This window comes from Myotis yumanensis, unplaced genomic scaffold, assembly GCF_028538775.1.
Source record: "Myotis yumanensis isolate MYYU_CA2020_CCGP unplaced genomic scaffold, mMyoYum1.0.hap1 SCAF_5, whole genome shotgun sequence".
In the NCBI taxonomy this organism is placed as follows: Eukaryota; Metazoa; Chordata; class Mammalia; order Chiroptera; family Vespertilionidae; genus Myotis; species Myotis yumanensis.
The window spans coordinates 20,359,740-20,378,727 of NW_027223756.1; the positions used below are offsets into that span (position 1 = coordinate 20,359,740).

The 18,988-nt window shown below is 47.5% G+C and overlaps 1 protein-coding gene across 2 annotated transcripts in view; it reads left to right on the forward strand.

Moving 5' to 3' along the window:
* The window catches only part of CCDC69 (coiled-coil domain containing 69), a 30,035-nt gene that overhangs the window by 1,989 nt on the left and 9,058 nt on the right, over window positions 1-18,988 (forward strand). For both annotated transcript variants that reach the window (XR_011471498.1, XM_070414574.1), the window contains exons 2-4: window positions 12,279-12,348; window positions 14,745-14,851; window positions 15,370-15,457. Coding sequence is in view for 1 of the 2 variants with exons in the window: in XM_070414574.1 (XP_070270675.1) it covers window positions 12,279-12,348; window positions 14,745-14,851; window positions 15,370-15,457 (265 nt within the window). In the remaining variant the exon portion in view is untranslated. The remainder of the gene's footprint in view (window positions 1-12,278; window positions 12,349-14,744; window positions 14,852-15,369; window positions 15,458-18,988) is intronic.

An 18,988-nucleotide genomic window follows, 5' to 3' on the forward strand; every position in this document is an offset into this window, starting at 1 on the left:
AGGAAGGGTCTTGACTGATGTCCCTCAGAGCAACTGAGAGCAGGGCCCTGGTACCTAGTCCCCTGGTACCTAGTGTTCTTTGTCTCCACTCTACCCTGTGCTTCTGGCGCCTTCTTAATGATTCCAAAGCCCTTTGGCATAAAAGCCTTCACTCTGTTGCCCCAGAGCAGCCTGGCATGTCTTCCTTGCCCCAGCAATGCCAGGGCCCTGCCCCTGTGAGGCAGGATTTGTAAATCGATTTGTTTAAAGTTCATGCCTGTTTCATGTCCATGCCCAGTTTCTCCTCCAGCTGCCAACTCCTGAGCTCCCAAGCCCATCCCACTGGCTATCAGGCCCCTGGGAGAGAGGGGGACTCTGAGGATGGGAGATACAGAAATGAGCTCAGACAAGAGGAGGTCAGGTCACGACAACCATGACTCAACCTGAGTGGCAGTTTACAGAGTACTTTCACATCCTGCTGAGCTCACAAGAGCCCTGGAAGCTAGGCTGAGCTGCAGCGTCCTCCCCACTGTACAGCTGAGGAACCAAGGTCATAGAGCCAGTTGGTGGCAAAGTCATCGAGCCAGTTGGTGGCAAAGCTGCGCAACGGAGCCTGGTTTTCTCCTCGCCGCATCCAGTGCTCATCGTCTGGTGCAGAGCGCAGAGCAGGTGCTACGTAAACATTTGAGTGAGTGAGTGGGGGCCAAATAAGAGCCAGGCTAGGGCTCAGCCCAGGGTGCAACAGGAGTAGCTCATCCAGCCTTGGGAGATCTAGGAAGGCTTTTTGGATTGGGTGGGGGATGCCTTGACTGAGTGTTGGAGGTTTGGTAGCAGTTACCCAGTTGAGGCAGAGAGAGCAGTCTGAGCAAAGGCTGAGCCAGAGAAAGCTCATGTGATGGGGCTCGTTGTGGGGAGGGGAGGTGGCAGGTAGCAAGGAAGGAGGCCAGAGCTTTCAGTGGGGCCCACTCTGGCTAGGGACCAGGGCTTGACCACTGGGACTTCTCAAAGTCTCTCCAGGTTCAAGGTTCTGAGAGTTTGCTGAGTTCTGTTATCATGCCTGGTGGTCTCAGCTGACCAGCTGTTCTGGACTCCATTGAAAGACTAAGTCATGGGGTCCCCTGTCCACCCTGACTGGCATGATGTCTGAACTCCCCAGTCCCCAAGACTTCTGCTCTGGCCACAGCTCCACAGCCCTGAGCAGGGTGACAGGACCCGGCTCAGCACTGCTCCCAGAGCTGGGCCTCAGGGAGCAGGTTCTCAGGGGCTCAGTCATTCAGTAACTCTTTGTGATCACGTCCAGGTAACAGGCCAGGTGAGACCGAGGTAGAGATGCAGAAGTGAGTGACATAGGAAGAGCCTGCATGGGTATCTATCTATCTATATATAAAAGTCTAATATGCAAAGTGTCCCCTCAGGAGTTCCACCAAACGGGAGTTTGATTGCTCACTATGATGGGCACTGACCACCAGAGGGCAGCGCGGAATGAAGGGAGGCCCCAGCCAGCAGCAGACAGCCACTAGGGACCCTACCTGTGCACGAATTTCGTGCACTGGGCCTCTAGTAAATAATAATGAAACTCAACCAGAGACACTAGGGGAGGGGTTTTAGAACTAGATTCATGTATCCAGTTATTAACTTGGTGTATGAGGCTCTGGGCTAGGTGCTGCTTCAGTCCTGGCTCCATCCCAGATCCATTAAGTGGTCATGGAAGGGACTTGGCTTCTCTATGCCTCAGTTTCCTCATCTGTAAGATAGGTGTGATATTAGCTCCTACATCAGAGGGTTGTTCTAAAGATTAGATGAAAGAATGTATAATAGAGTCTCTGATGCACTGACTGGCAAATGGTACGCCCTTGATAAGAGGCAATTGTGGGTATTGTCATAAAGGAAACATAGTTATACTTTAAGCACATCACTGCCTAGATTGTACCCAAGGAAAGCAAGTGGGATGTGGGAGCCAGGGGGACATTAACGTCCTTGAGTGGCTGTTGGGGTTGGGAGCATGGAGCCTGGAGGCTGGCCTCTGCCTTCGAACCTCTGAAGTACAGTCAAGGAGCCTGAGGACTAGCTTCATTCTCTGTTGTTCCAGAAGGTAGAATTGTGGCCAGTGAGGGGAAGCCACATTCTACTTCTCGTGAGGAGAAAGGGTAGTGAGTTCCCCATCTCTAGAGGAGTTCAAGTAGAGGTCAGATGATATTTTGGCAAGGATAGAAGAGGGGATACAAACCTAGGACTAGCAAATATTTAGGATTCCACTTAAGAAATCTAATTATTCTGTTTATTACAGTGTTTGAGGAAGAATTTCAAAATTTGGAAAAGTATAAAGAAACTTGAAAGTCATTTCTAATCCCATCATTAAGAACTGGCCTCTGTGTACATTTCAGTGTCATTCTCTCTGCTGTTTTTGCTGCTGTATAATATACATGAGTGTGGCTATTTTAAATGGTTGTATTCTGGTTACTTAACATTTTGCTGGGGCGTTCTCCCATGTTGAATAGTTCATGGAGACATGATTTTTTTTTCAATCCTCACCCAAGGATATGTTTTTATTGATTTGAGAGAAAAAGAGAGATGTGAGAAACGTCGATTGGCTGCCTCCTATATGCACCCCAACCAGGGATCGAACCCACAACCTGGGTGTGTTCCCTGATTGGGAATCGAACCCACAACCTTTCGGTGCACTGGACGATGCCCAACCAACTGAGCCACACTGGCCAGGGCTGGAGACATGATTTTTAATGGCCACCTAGTAATCTATGGATGTCCCGTGACTTTTTTAACCAGTGGACACTTGGGTGTTTACATTATTCATGAGCATCCTTGCGTTTCATCCTAACCCCAGGCCACTGTGGCTCTGTGTTCAGAGGGGAGTGGAGGGGACAAAGGAAGGCCTCCTGAGGAAGGTGGCATCTTGGCTGGGTTTTGAGGTGGGAGGACTAGACTGTGTGCTAGGGTGAATGGGGCACATGAGAGGCAGGGCCCTGCTTAGCAGGGGCCGGGCACATCTGGCTTGTTAACTCCATGTGCCAAGGTGGGACACTGAGGGGCTATGAAAGGAAGCTGCCTTTCCTGGGCACTGAGCCCTCTGCCCCAGACATCACGGGACATTGGTGTATATGTGGCCTCTGAGTGGTTTTTGCCCAACCTGGAAACCACCATCCCCCCCACACATCATCCCAGCTAAACCCAGCACAGGCTTCCATACACATGCACTGAAACCTGGTGAGGTCAGACCAGATTTCTGTACTCTGCGGCCTGAAGCCCATTAGAAAATGTTTTAATCGTCCTTGCCTTGGAGGCGCACTCTCTGGTATCACCTTTTCTGCACATATACATGGTTTTAATTCTGTTCTTTTCCCTTGTAGTTGAATTTCCAGGCAGCTAGCATAGGTCCCCTGATCGTCTGATATGCCCCAGCCACCTAAGGACTTCATCTTCCCCTCAATTGGTCTTGCATTTGGGGCCCATGCTTCACATCAGCACTTGTGTTGTAAAAAGGGCAGAAACAATAAAACTTCAAATCAGTTGCTAAGAGGCAGACAAGTGAAGATGGTGATACCCTGGTTGGAGGGGCTGCCACCTGCTCTGGCATGTTCCTAGGTCAGCTACTGAACAAAAGTCTGGAACCTCCCTGGGAAAGGAGCCTCAAGGGGTCGGTATAACATTCATAAACGGTTATGTTCAAAAAAACCAACTTGGGAAAAGTAGGAGACCCGCCCCCCTCAACCCTCAAACCCCCGCCTCATAAAAGGAAGAGTCTAGCAGACAACCGGAGTCCTGGCTCTGACATCTTGGGGTGCACTTGGGTTTCCACCCCTCCTCTTAGCGTCCTCCACCCTCAGAGCACTGGGAGCCTTGGCGGGTGGGGGGCGTGGGGGGGGGGCAGACTAGCAGAGGAGCAGAGGAGGGGAGTTCCTGAGCACTGGGAGCCTTGTGGGGGGAGAGCAGGACTGGCAGGGCAGGGGAGGGGAGTTCCTGAGCACTGGGAGCCTTGTGGGGGGAGGGGAGGGAGAGCAGGACTGGCAGGGGAGGGGAGGGGAGGGGAACTCCCGCGAGCTCACGCACTGCACTGCACTGCACGTGAAGGAGCAAAGAAGAGAAGGAGCGAGAGAAAATCCATCCATCTTCACCGTAGATGGATCTAAATCTGTCCATTACCTGGAGACGACCCATCCTACTTCTCTCGGCAAGTGAATTTTAATCCCTAAAAATCATTTATCTTGTGTCACTTTATTGTCAAACCCGAGTCTTCCAGAACATCTAGGGCAAATGCTACACAATACATAAAACATCCGTCCCCACCCATGCTCCCCCCTCCCCCCATAGGGATGTACAAACTGACCTACTTTCAGTACTTCTTCCCCCCAGAGATGGAGTTCTTTTTCACGGAGTGTCTATGAGCCTTGCAGACCTCCTGACCATTTCTCCACTGCCCATGCAACCCAACCCCCTGGTCCCTCCTGAAGGAAACAGCCCTGACATCGGAAACGTTATCTGTGCTGGGTTGAATAGTGTCCCTGCAAACCTCATGTACACCCGGAACCTATAAATAGGACCTTATTTGAAATAGTGTTTTGTGGATATAATCCAGTTAAGATGAGGTCATACTGGATTACTGTGGGCCCGGATCCAGTGACTGGTGTCCTTATAAGAACAGGGAAATTTGCACACGGACACTCAGGGAGAAGGTTCCATGTGATGATAGAAGCAGAGATCGGAGAGATGCACCTAGAAGCCGAGGAACACCGGGATGGCTGGCAGCCACCAGGAGCTGGGCGAGAGGCCTGGGACAGACTCTCCTGCAGAAACTCCAGGAGGACCGACCCAACAGATACCTTGATTTTGGACTTCTAGCCTCCAGAACCGTGAGAGAACACATTTCTGTTGTTTTAAGTTACCAACTTTGTGGTGATTTATATATAAGTTACTCCAGGAAAGTTATCTATCCTAAGGTTAATGACTCCCCACCCTCTCACACTCCACCCCCACCTGCCACCAGTCAAAATGGCACCGGAACCCCAGGCCTCCCCTTTGGACCCATGGTTTGGCAGAGGAGTAGGGAGCATGGCAGACAAGGAGGTGCTGGGACGATGCTCAGATGCTTTTGGACACCAGCTGCAGCATCTGCAGAGGGAAGCACTAGACTGGGAGTCAAGAGTGGGTCCTACTTTTGCATCTTTCACCAATTTGCATGTGAACAGTCACATTTCTCAACAGCCCTGAACACTTAGGCCCTGCATTTCCTCCACCCGAGGCCCTGGAGAGGGCCCCTGGGGCCTCCGCCCCCACCTCCTTCCTGCTTCCACCCTCAGCCAATGCGCTCTGACTGTGGTTGTTCAGATCCTGAAACCAATGGGGCTGGGGCCCCACCCACGCTGAGTCCAGACACCGGAAAGGCAGCTCTGATACTGCAGAGGGGTGTGACCCGAGCCCCTTGAGGCTCAGAATCACCCGTCCCCTAAACATTGAGCGACTTGGATCCGTCTGTATATGCACTAAGGAAGCGGAAGGGACTCCAGGCCCCGCCTTGAATCTGGATTCTCATTAAGGCTCTGCCCCCTGCTTTGTGGCCTCTGACTAGTTATTGCCCATCCCACCTCTGGGCCTCAGTTTTTCCATCTGGAGATAGGAGGGGGGATTAGAGTAAACTGTCTTCAGGGGCCCCTCCAACCCTGTCCTCTGGGTCAAGATGGGGAAGCCAGGGCTGTGGTTTAGGGGGACAGAGGTGCCAGGTGAATCCTTAAGGTGCCCTTGATGACTAAATTCTCTAAGCTAAGCAGAAATACTGAGGGCATAAATCAAAAGCCCTGAAGGCCCACAAAAAGGATGGAGTGATGGTCCCTGAAGTCAGGTTAGACCAGTCAGTGTCTTCAGCAGAGGCCGAGCCATCCTCAGAATATGCTGGGCTCCCATCCTGGTAGGATTCCCCCGGAAAGGAAGAGCCAGGCAGCTTCTATCGCGGTGGCTTCTGCCTTACTCATTTTTTTCTTTTAAATACGATTTTATTGATTTTTAGAGCGGAAGGGAGGGATAGAGAGATAGAAACATCAATCAGAGAGGAACATCATCTATCGACTGCCTCCCACATACCCTTCACTGGGGATCAAGCCCACAACCTGGACATGTGCCCTGACCGGGAATGGAACCGGTGACCAACCACTGAGCCACTGGCCAGGCTGCCTTACTCATTCTTGCCGGCGAGGCCCAGAATTTAAGGGAAGTGGAGGAGTCTACCCTGAGGCTTTAGTACACCTCAAGTAGTGCAGGCTGAACAACACTGGACAGAGCGCTCTGAGGCTCTGTTGACGCTGGTGGTTTTACGCACCGTCTGCACTAGCTAAACACTTTGTCTTACCAGAGGTCTATAGTTGCTGAACATCGGGGCTGCCTTATGGAATCATAGACTGTTGGAGCTGAGGGTTCTCTGAGTTCACTCCGTTCCGCCTGCAAAAGGAAGTCTGCCTCTTATGCTACCAGCGATGGAGAGCTCACTACTCCCCACCCCACCCCGCCCCGCCCCACCCTCCAGGAAGGCAGCCTACCTCTGTGTGGATAGTTCTGAAATCCTTCTTCAGGTTGAACTGAAACTTCTTGAAACATCTAGTCCTTGGCCACAGCCCTGCCTTCCAAGGCTGTGGACCACATGCCAGCAGTTACAGCGTTCTGCAGATTTGAAGAGAGTGACAGGTTTTTCTGACTGCTCAGGAGGCTGGCCCACAGTGTTCTGTTAACAGTCCCCCCTGTAATTTGGTTTGGGGTCTCCTTCCACATCCTGTTGGTTCCTTTTGGACACATTCCTTTCTCGATTTACCCTCCAAAATGCAAACATTCTAGGGGGTCTCACCAACTGAACTTGTCTGGCTTCTGCTCGGGGCACCGTCCTCCCATGGACCCCGACTGTGTCTGCTGGGGCGGCCGCGTCCTACTCAGACCAGGTTTGCTTGGGGTTGAACCCAGAGCAGGGCTCTAATCTGCGTGACAACGAGGACCTGGACCCAGAACTGTGTGTGTTACCCAGAGACAGGCATCCTGTTCCAGCCTTCTTAGTTGAAGGGCTGCCTGGGAGTTCAGAAGGACTGAGAACATCTGTTCCCAACTCTGACCCATCCCAGATGGAGAAACTAAGGTCCAGACAGGGACAGGGACTGCCTTAAAGCCACACAGTAAAGCTGGACCCAGGTCTCCCAGCCTCTCCCCTAGTCCTGGGTTCGGCCCTCCCCTCTCACGAGTTTCCATTGACTGGGGAAGCTGCCGTCCCTCTTCCAGAGCTCAGCCCAGATGTCCCACCCCTGTCCCAGGCCTCCCCCTCACCCCCTGGCTGTGCTTTTGGATGGGAAATTGTCATGTCTCCCTCCCTGCTCCTGTCCTCTCGCACTGCAGGGTGAACTCTGCTCCATGACCTCCAAGGAGGAAGCGGCCAGGGTCCAACCTGGGGATTTTCCATGAGTGGCTGCTTATCAATTCCTACCCAGTACTGGGCAATGTGTCCCCAGGTTTTTATGAGCATCAGAGTCACCTAGAGATTGTAGATTGGAGCCTCCCAGCACACACACACTCTCAGGTTCTGTAGGTATAAAACTGGGCCTGGGGAGTATGTTAAGCCAGCACTCCATGTGGTTCTAATACAGCAGGCCCGGCGGCCACTCCTACAAATACCGCTCTGGGCATCGTAATGGGGCAAATCCATAGTAGATTTCACAAATGGTCCCTGTCCTCAAAGAGCCCCTTGAACTAGCAGGAGAAACACAAGTGATCAGGTAGGCCCTCACATGTCTGACTAGGCCCTGGAGATTAGATAGGAAGTAACTCAGGCCTAGGGAGAGATGAAGGAGAAATGATAGATGAACTGGGGCTGGAGGTCTGAGAAATTGTTGGCTGTGCAGGCATACCTCATTGTATTGTGCTGCACTATATTACACTTCACAGATGTTGCATTTTTTTACAAATTGAAGGCAAGACCCTCCCCCAGCAAAAAGATTACAACTCACTTGATTGCGGTGGTCTGGGACCAAACCCTCAATATTTCCGAGGTATGTCATGCTGAGGTCATCTTGAGGACCTTGGGATGCATGTGGTGGGGTACAATAGGTTGTTTTGGTTTGGTTTTGGCCTAGAAGATTTGCCACACACAAAAAAAGTGATACTATTCCATGTTGGCAAGGTTGCAGTGAAACTGGCCTTATGTGCTATTAGTGGGCAAATTAATTGGTAGAACCTTGCTGGAGGGTAGGGCCAGTACTTTTAGGTGTGTAAAAAAATCTTATACATCAGTATGTTAACTGAAGCATAATTTGGAAATTGGAAAATGGAAATAATCTAAATACTCCACAGTAGATTATTGATTAAAAGATTAAGTCCATCCATAGAGATGTAATACTTGGGTCATTAACACTAATATTTTTTACAGAGTATTTAATGCCATGTAGTAAATGCTCATAATATATTTGAAAAATTAATATGTAAGGAAATAATGTAATATTCTAATAATGAATACATGTATGTATATTGCTATTACTGTAATTTGAAAAATGTTTACACATATTTAAATATTAAGAAAATGGGCTCCAAAATCTATAAACTCAACAACAAAAATAAACAAATAACCCAATTAAAAAAATGGGCAGAGGATCTGAATAGATGGCTTTCCAAAGAAGACATACAGATGGCCAACAAGCACATGAAAAGATGGTTAGCATCACTAAGTATCAGGGAATGCCCATCAAAACCACAATGAGATTTCACCTCACACCTGTTAGAATGGCTATGCCCAACAGAGAAGACATGACAAGTGTTGGAGAGGCTGTGGAGAAAAGAGAACTCTACTACACTGTCGGTAGAACTGTAGACTGGGACAGCTACTATGGAAAACAATGTGGAGAGTCCTTAAAAAATTGAAGATAGAACTACAAAGTGATCCTGCTGTTCCACTTCTGGGTGTTTATCCAAAGAATACAAAATACTAATTCAGAAAGATATCTGTACCCTTATGTTCATTGCAACATTTAAAACTGCCAAGATATGGAAACAACCTAAGTTTCCATTGATGGATGAATGGATAAAAAAAGATGGGGCACATATATAGAATGGGATACTACCTGTCCACACACACACACACACAAAAGAGGAAATCTTGCCATTTGCAACAATATGGATGGACCTTGAGGGTATTATGCTAAGTGAAATAAGTCAGAGAAAGAAAAGTACTGTCTAATTTTACTTATATGTGGAATCTATAAAACAAATCAAATGAATAAACAGAGCAAAACAAAAACCTCAGAGATAAAGAGGACAGATGGTGGTTACCTGAGGTAAAGGGGTGGGGAAGGGCAAAGTGGGGGAAGAGGGTCAGTTGTGTGGTGATGGGTGGACACTAGATTTATGGTGGGGGGAGTGACCACTTTGTAGTGTGTACAAATATCCAATTTTAATGTGTACACCTGAAACTGATATAATGCTCTCTACCAAGTTTACCTCAATTAAAGAAATGGGGTGCAGGAGGAGGATGGCATACTGAGGAGTGACCGTGACAAACTCTGAATGTCATTGTAAGGAGTGATCCTGGGGTGGTTTTGTCAGGATCTGGGGACTCGGGTGCAGGCCACATCCCCCCTGTGGTCCGGAAGCCACCAGTGAAGGAGAGTTGTGCCCCTTCCTCTGGTTGTTCTTTGGGAGAAGACAGTTCTTCATGAGCTTTATGATCTGATTTCAGGCAACCCGAGGCCCAGGCAGCCTCAGTGAGCTACCAAAGCACTTCGAAGTCTCTGCTCCTGCCATCATTTCGAACATAACGTAATAAACCTATGCAATGTGTGAGCTCTTAGAATGTGCCAGGTGTGAGAGGTGCATTATCTCATCTAATCCTTAAAACAACCTCCGGAGGAAACCAGGGCTTGGGGAGGTCATAAATCACTCGGTTTTGGGTTTAGGATTTGAATCCAGATCTGGGCGACCCAGAGTTTGTGATCACGCTGCTCCAGTCTCTAGTGTTCTGAGTGCCACGGGGGAAATGAACACCTCCTCGCCTCCCCTTCCCAAAGGAGGAAAGGGATTTGTCCAAGTTCGTGGCAGAGCCGTGACAGGAGCTCAGGAATTCTCACTCCCATGGAAACGTTGCCCAGATGAATGTAACCAGTGGTGGCAACAGGGATGAGACAACCATTTGCGTTTATCTCCCTCCTTCCTCCAGCCCAGGGTGGAGAGGCTGGCTCCTGTCACTTCCCCAGATTCCTGTGTTGACAGCTTCCCTGGCTTGTGCCTGGCCCAGGCATCTCCCTCTCCCCTGGGAAGGGAGGGCTGAGTCTTCACAGGGTGGATGGAGGACACTGTTGTCAGGCACGCCCAGCCACTGAGCAGATTTGGGGCACCAGGGCCTGGGGGAGGCACCCTGCCTCCCTCAGTTTGCTAGGGGCTCATACTGTGCCAGGAGCAGAATGTTCTGGAATCTAGAAGCCTTCCCTTCACTTATCTTCCCTCCCCAACCAGAAGTATGCTTTCTAACAGCATTCAGTGGTTCTTGAGTTCATGAAATTGTTAATAATTTTTATTCTAATAATTACATGTAAACATCTGTTAACGTTTTTCTTTTATAGTGGTAATTCACAATTGAACATTTTCATAGCCTTTTCATGGGCTGACTTATTTTTTAAAATGTTTCTCAAAATGGGGTCTAGGATATCTTTTTTTTAAAGAATATTTTAAGAAGTGTACAAAAGGATTTACATTATTTTGTTTTGGTTCTGGTCCAGTGGTCAGTGCCAGATAGTGACCAAATATTCACCTATCTGAGGCGAAATGAGAAAATTAAAGGTGTGAGTGTGTGCAACCTTGAATAAAGATGTCATTCCCTTTTCCTGGAAGAACTGGTTTTTGAGCTTTTCTTACTATATTTTTCAAGGTTAAAATGTTCTCTATTTTGTGAAGTGCGTGGTAGTCTGCAAATAATTTTTTCAGCCCTTTTGCTTATCAATCCGTAAAAACTCTCCTATTAAACATATTACTCATTTGCCCTGGCTAGGTGGCTCAGTTGGTTGGAGCATTATCTGGTACACCAAAAGTTTGCAGGATCGATTCCTGGTCAGGGCACATACCTAGGTTGCGAGTTTGATCCCAGGTTGGGGCACATGTGGGAGGCAACTGATTGATGTTTCTCTCTCACATTGATGTTCCTCTCCCCCGCTCCCCTTCAATTTCCCTCCTTTCCTCCCTCCCTCTGTCCCTTCATCTCTAAACACATCCTTAGGTGAGAATCTTTAAAAAATTACTCACTGCCCTAACCGGTTTGGCTCAGTGGATAGAGCGTCGGCCTACGGACTCAAGGGTCCCAGGTTCTATTCCGGTCAAGGGCATGTACCTTGGTTGCAGGCAACCCCAGTGGGTGGTGTGCAGGAGGCAGCTGATCATCGATGTTTCTAACTCTCTATCCCTCTCCTTTCCTCTCTGTAAAAATCAATAAAATATATATTAAAAAAAAAATTACTCACTTGTGAAAACTGAACATCTGGAAGCCGCTGACACTGTGATTTAGAAAGCCCTTTGCATTCACCAGTTCTCGTTTGATCAGATTCAGCCAACGCTGGCCAAGGCTGGTTAAATCGCCCATTAGGTTTGGCTCAAATACTTGACTGCCCTTTATGCCCTAATCCACCTTGATGGAGTCCTAGCCTGCCTTCTCCTCTTTAAACTGGGACATGCCTGTTTCCCAGGGTTGCTCTAAAGATTAGCTAAATAGTGTGGACAGCATAGTGCCCAGTGCATCCCAATTACAGTGTCTCACCCCGTCTGGCAAGGTGAGCACTTCCGCTTCCTTCGGGTTGAGGAAACAGCCCCTTCCAGCAGAGATAAACATGGCAAAGCCACAGCTTGGACTTCCAATGCTCTGTCCCCAAAACCACAGAACTTTAAGGGGAACTTGGCTGGAAGTGGTGCTAGCCACAGGCCCTGAGGAGAAAGGGGAATTGTCACTGAACTGGAAGTTGGGAAGTGTTAGGGCACCTGAAGGTCATAACCGGGGTGAGGGTAAAAGCAGAAAATCTGGCCAATCCTGGGAGAAGGAAGAAGAGGCCTTGGTTTGTGGCAGGAGTCAAACCACAGGGAGGCTGTTCCTGGCCATGCAGAAAAATCCTGCTCTGGGAACCCCTTCCACGCGGAGGGAGTGCGGCGTTGGGGTGGGGAGGGAGGCGGCCTACGTGGTCCCCACAGCGGAAGTCCTGTCTGGCTTTGGAAGAATGCTACTGTAGCAGCCATCCTCACATTGACTCCCACCCTCCGCCTCCACCTCATTGTTGTGCCATTTCTTCCAGAGACGCCAAGAACCAGATCAGCCACCCCGACCGGAGCCCCAGGAACTAGGTCCCCTCAATGGGGACACAGGTGAGTAGCCTGCTCCATAAATGCCTTCCCTGACATCCATGAGGTTTCCTACTTTATAATTAACAAAGGTGACCTAGCTATTTAATTACCTCAGGAGATTTTTAGATAGGTGGCATTAATGGGAGTATCGTGTCTAAAATCAGGGAGGTGATAGTCCTGACCTGTGCTTTCCTGTTCTGGTGACACCACACCTGAGTTTATTTCTGTAAAGTACATTTTTCAGAGGAATCCAGAAAAATTGGAAGGAGCACAATGAAGGAAGAATGGCTTATGAGGGATCGGAAAGCCGGGCCCTGTAAGGAGCAGTTAAAGGGACAGAGGATGTTTTACCTGGAAAGAAGGTGTCGCAGTAAAACACAGTTCTCTCCAAGTGTTTGAAGTGCCCTCAATGGAGAAGAAAAATAAGCCTTGTACAGTGTGACCCGGAGGTCAGAACTAGGGCCTCAAGGTAACAGGAACAGGCAGGCAGGATTCAGTTCAATCTCAAAGGATGGTTTTGTGTGGTGGTTGGCTTAAAACCATCAGAGCCGCCTAGTAATAGAAGAGTTCTCCATCTCTGAAAGTGTTTAATTACAGCCTGGAGGCTGTCAGCGATATTGTAGATGAGGTTCAAGTACCAGATAAACAATTGAACCAGAAATCAGAGTTTCCCTCGCCTGGCTGTACATGAGAATTGCCTGGGGAAACTTCAAAGATACAGGTCCGGGGGCCCCGTCACCGACCAATGAAATCAGAATCCCCGGGAGTGGGGCTGGAGAGCCTGCACTGTTAGTGATGATATATTTTTGAGTAAGCTTCTCGCAGCTGGGGCCAGTCTGCTCCTGGTCTTGGGAACTAACATTTGGGACCCTGAGCTGAGTGATCTGTGAGCGTGTGGGGCTCTCTGACCTTGACCACTGTGACTGCCAGGACTCAGAGCGCTGACTCGCTTCCTCTGCCCCGATAGACTGATCACAGTGTTGGCTTCTGGCTTAGCAGCCCCGATCCCCACATTTCTGGTCATACCCTAGCCAGGCCCAGCCTATGGAGGTCTGTGATCATAATACGAACATGAGTAATAATGCGAACAACACTAGTGTTTGCCTCTAATGCTTGTCATGAGCCCCAAGGAACAGTTGGAGGCCATTTAGTGAACAATAGAGAGTACTGCACACTTCCAAATGCTTGGCACCACACTTGCTGCTTTTCTTTATTTACATTTTTTTTCTACTTATTGATTTGAGAGAGAAAGAGAAAAACATTGACTTGTTGCTCCACATATTTATGCACTCATTGGTTGATTCTTGTATGTACCCTGACGGGGGATCGAATCTACAACCTTGGTGTATCCTGTGATGCTCTAACCAACTGAGCTACCTGGCCATGGCACACACTTACTGCTTTTCGTGCATAACCAGGTGAATGAAGTGGTGGTGGAATCAGATTGATTCATCGCCCTTCTCCCTGATTGTGAAATGTGAGCTCTCGGGCCAATTGCCTAACTCCTCTGTCCCTCGGTCTCCTCGTCTGTGAAATGGGAATCATCATGGTGCCCACCATTGGGTGGTTGTGCGGATTAAGTAACACCTGTGAGGCATTTGGAGCAGAGCTGGGCATGATTCCGGGCACGCTGACCTCTCAGTATTCCTTTCCTGCTGTCATTATTTCTATTGCCATTGTTTTCTACTTGAATCATTTCAATAGCCCCATGAGGAATGTATTATTATTGTCCTGATTTCACATGTTGAGTAACTGAGGCACAGAGGGGATGGGCCACTGCCGCAGGTCCTACCCAGAGCCTGTTAAGACTGTTTGGAGTTTCCCTAAGCAAGGGCTAGACTTCCTGTTTGCGGCTCCTTCCTGCTCAGGCAGCTCCTCACCCTCCAGCTGGGGAAATGCTAAAGGCGAGGGTCAGACACTCCCAGGCCCAGGCAGGTGAAGCGCAGTGGGAAGAGGTGGGGACTGTGGGAACAGCAGAGCCCCCTGCTGGACGAGGGCGGCAGCTGCTCCTCGCCCCAGCTCCTGCTTGACACAAAGGCACACACCGCCAGTTCTTTGGCTTCTGCAAAAAAGCTGAAAATCTGTAGTAAGTAACAGCTGCCCAGTCATTAAATATTAGCAACTTTTTTTTTTTAATTTGGATATTGGGTAGGGTGCTTGGGTTGAGTCTGTCCTGTGAGTTACCAGCTGTGCTGTGGATCCTAGGGACCAACACGAGACCACTGGCTCCTGCACTGAGGAGGCCTGCAAAGCCCGAGAGGCTGGGCTGCCTCTGGAGGTTGATCCCCAGCTGAAACCATTCCTGCGAGGAGATCAGGGTTCTCACCCCCCAGCTCCAGCCTCCCACACGCTCTGTCGCTGTGATGACCCCACTTCCACTCCGTGGGACTGCATTTTTTTTGCTTTTTCACCTGTAGCCACAACTGTCCAGCTCTGCGCATCTGAGGAGACTGAGCAGCACCAGAAGGAAATTGCCAGGCTTCTCCAGCAGCACGAAGAGGACAAGAGGAAATGGGCACAGCAGGTAAGTCCCAGCCACTCCCCTTTCCTCCTGTTCAGCTAGCCTTGCAAAATCCAGGAGTGAGGACCGACTTTTGGCTTTATTATTGAGGTAAGTATCTCTTACTCCTTTTTCCAAGAAGGGAGTCATTTATCAGTTGAACAAATATCTCTAACTGCTTGCATACATTTCATTATATTCATTATATGCAAAGAAAGGTGCAGAAACACTAACACAGTAGAAGGGCTTTCTACCTCGAGTGGGCATCAGAATTAGAAGACTCCTAAGTCCCTTTCCACCTAGATAATTCTCAGGGACCCCCCTCTAAGCCCTAAAGAAAGCAGTCAGTCATTCCTGCTATGTCTGGGAGTCTTGTGCCCTCTCCGAGCACATTTCCATCACTCTGATGAGGTGGGGGTGGATTCTGATCACCTAACTCCACGAAGCACCAGGGAGCAGTGGGTGGGTAAGTAGGCTGTGCTGAACCTGAACCTGAACCTGAACCTGCTCAGTCTCATCCCGCTTGGCACCCCCACCCCCAGGTGGAGAAGGAGAGGGAGCTAGAGCTTCAAGAGAAACTGGCCGAGCAGCGGAGAGTTCTGGAAGGCGAGCATGAGGCAGCCCTGCAAGGTAAGGATGGAGCTGGGCTTAGGGAGGGTGTGGGCGGGCCTCCTTCTGGCCCCATCTGCCAAGTTCACAGGGGGGACTCCCACTGGCCCCTCCTTCTGCCTCTGCTGCACCAGCAGTTGGCAGCTGCAGGACTGCAGTCTGTCGGCTCCTTGACTGGCCCCGTGGGGCATCGCTTTAAAAGTCTGACATCATGCTTTGTTTCACCTTAGTTGGGAGGTGGGGTTTTTTTTTCTTTTCCATTTTAAAGGCTATTCATGTTCCTTAAAGGACATTTGGAAAACCTAGACATGTATGAGAATGTTTCATATTTCTTCCGCACAGTAATGACAGTGCTTACAATTTCTGGTTAGATTGATCATTTCTTTCAAATAGCTTCCTTTCCTCTTATATCACCAAATGTGGTCCTCATAGAAAATCTATAATCTACAGATTAAACAAAAAGATCTTAGAGCATGGTGGTTAGGATCTCAGACTCCATAGCCATCAGCCCTGGGTTTGAATTCCAGCTCTACCACTTAGCAGCTGTGTAACCTTGAAAAAGTTAGTTAGCTTTGTTCACAGGGTATTTAATTTTTAGGTAAATAAATAGAATTTAGAATAGGGCCTGATATTTTGCAAGATATTTAGCAAATAATTATTAGCGTTATTATTTTATTATTGAGAAGATTAAAATCGTGTGCAGTTCCACCCAGAACTGGTCAGTTACCCCTTCGATATAGATCCTCTTCATTTTTGGGGGTATATGTAGGCTATACATCTACACACACACACATACTTTGGGGGGAGGAGATAAATTGTTGTTGTTTTACTTTGAATTGTATTAACAACTTATTAAACTTCTGCGACATAAGTTTCAGTAACAACATAGCATTCCAGTGTGTATCCTTGTTCATTTAACTGGGCCCCTTTGGATAGGCATTTAGATCATTTCAAACTTTTGCCATTTTTTACAATAGTAATGATACATGTGTGAACCCCATTTTGTAAAATCTTGGCCACATTCACCACCACTGTCCATCACCATCACTTGTTGCTCCACGTATTTATGATGACCCCACTTCCACTCCGTGGGACTGCACTATCCAGTTCTAGAACACTCTCATCACCCAAAAAGTAAACCCCATACTCACCCAGCAGTCACTCCACATACCCCCTCCCCAAATCCCAGCCCCTGGCAACCACCTATCCGCTATCTGCTGGCTTTATCTATTCTGATCACTCATATAAATGGAAGTATACAACCTGTGGCTTCCCTCACCCAGCATATTTCCAAGCCCCATCCAGACTGCAGCATGCATTTGCACTCCATTCCTTTGTTGTTGTTGCTGTTGCTTTGCCCATTTTACAAATTACTCCATGCGTTTTCATGGCTGAATAATATTTCATTATTATTGGCATGGATACACCACACTTTGTTGCCATTCACTGGTTGATGAACACATGGGCTACCTCCACTCTTGGGCTACCGTGAACAGTGCCACTAGAACCAGCACCTGCTTGAACACCTGCTTTCAGTTCCCCTGCGTGTACACCCAGGAGTAGAATTGCTGGGTCATGTGGTAATTTTATGCTTACATCTTTAAGAAACCACCAGCTGTTTTCCACAGCGGCTGCACCATTTTACGTTCCCCCCAGCAACGCACAGGGGTTCCAGTTGCACCACATCCTTGCCAACGCTTGTTATTTTCCGTTGTTGATACTATTATTATTAATATTATTGCCATTCATTGGGTACAAAGTGTTTTCTCATCGTGGTTTTGATTTGCATTTCCCTAATGACTAATTTTGCTGAGCATCATTTCATGCACTTGTTGGCCGTTTGTACATTGTCTTTGAAAAAGTTTACATATACTATTTTTGATGCTATTGAAATTGACCTAGAAAATGTTATGCCAGCTTTCCCTTTAATCATCAGTATTTGCATGACCTTTCCCCAGAATTATTTATCTTTTAAAAACACCGTGATGATTACTTACAGGTAATATTTTGTACCCTGTTCTTTTCACTTTAACATTCTATTAAACAGGTATCCATGTAATTATGCTGTCACTAACTGTTTATGAAGGCTAGACAATTGCATACATGGTTTTCCTTAAGTTCCCATGAGTCTAGACATCTAGATTTTAACTACTATGAATAACACTGCGCTGAACGTCTTTTGCATAAAGATTTGCACACATTTCACATGATGTCCTCAGATGCCCAGAAATGGAATAACTAGAACAGAGGTCTGAACAATTTTAAGAATCCTGAAACATATTGCAACATTAGCACAAAATGTTTTGAAGTGGAATTGAGGCCCTCGCCCTGGGAATTGGAAGAGTTGCGTTTTAATACTAATACACCCCGTGAAACACCTTGTGAAGCTGTGCCTGTCTCTTGACCTCAGTACACTTTTTGTGACTCTAAATTCTACCTTGCATCTCAGTTCACTTCCCAAATATTTAAAATCTACCTTCCCTGCCTCACAAGGCTATTGTGGGAAAACAACTGTTCTCCAAACCTTGCTTGGATGTGATTTTTAGCATTATAAATATATTGACAAGAAAAATGTCCTATTATAAAACCCCAGAGGAGAAGGGACTGTCTGTCTTAAGTTCTTCTCATCAGTCAGAATTTTTTCCTAGTTATTATTAAATTTCTTGACACATATTAAGTGCTACATAAACATGTATTAAATGAATGCACAGCTTGGGGGGAAATATATGGGTTTTTTTTGGGAGAAGGTGTACAGGTAACTGGGAGAGGATAGTGGTGGTTTTCCACATTTGATGACCTTTTTTTGTCTTTTATTTTTTATTTTTGTTTTTATTTTTTAAAACAAAATTGACTATTTGGGGTATACAATTTCATAAATTCTAGCACATGCATAGACTCATGTAACCATCACCATAATCTGGTATAAAACAGTTCCATCACCCCAAAAATATTCTCCCAGGCTGCCCTTTTGTACTCATATCCTCCCCTACCCCCCACTGATCTATTCTTCCGCTATAGTTTTGTCTTTTTGAGGCTGTTATATAAACAAAATAACACAATACCATTTTTATAATACAATACCATTCATCCTGATGCCTTTGAGATTCATCCAAGCTGTTGCATGCATCATTAGTGTATTCATTTTCATCTCTGAGCTGCATTGCATTGGTCACTCATTCACTTGTGGAACATTTGGGTTGTTTCCAATTCGAGGCGATTATGAATACATCTCTTCTAAACATGTGGGCACGGGGCTTTGTGTGGACGTAAGTTTCCATTTCTCTTGGGCAAATCCATAGGAGTTGGATTGATAGGTCACATAATAAATGTAGGTGTAGCTTTATGAGAAATGGCTAAACTGTGGTCCCAAGTGACCATCATTTCATTCCATCAGCAATGTATGAGTCCTACTATTCTTTCTTGCCAATACTTGTCAATAGTTTTCACTGTAGCTGATCTAATAGGCGTGCAGTGATATTTCTTTGTGGGTTAAACTTACATTTCAATAATGACTAATGCTATGGAATACCTTTTCTTGTGCTTGCTGCCTAT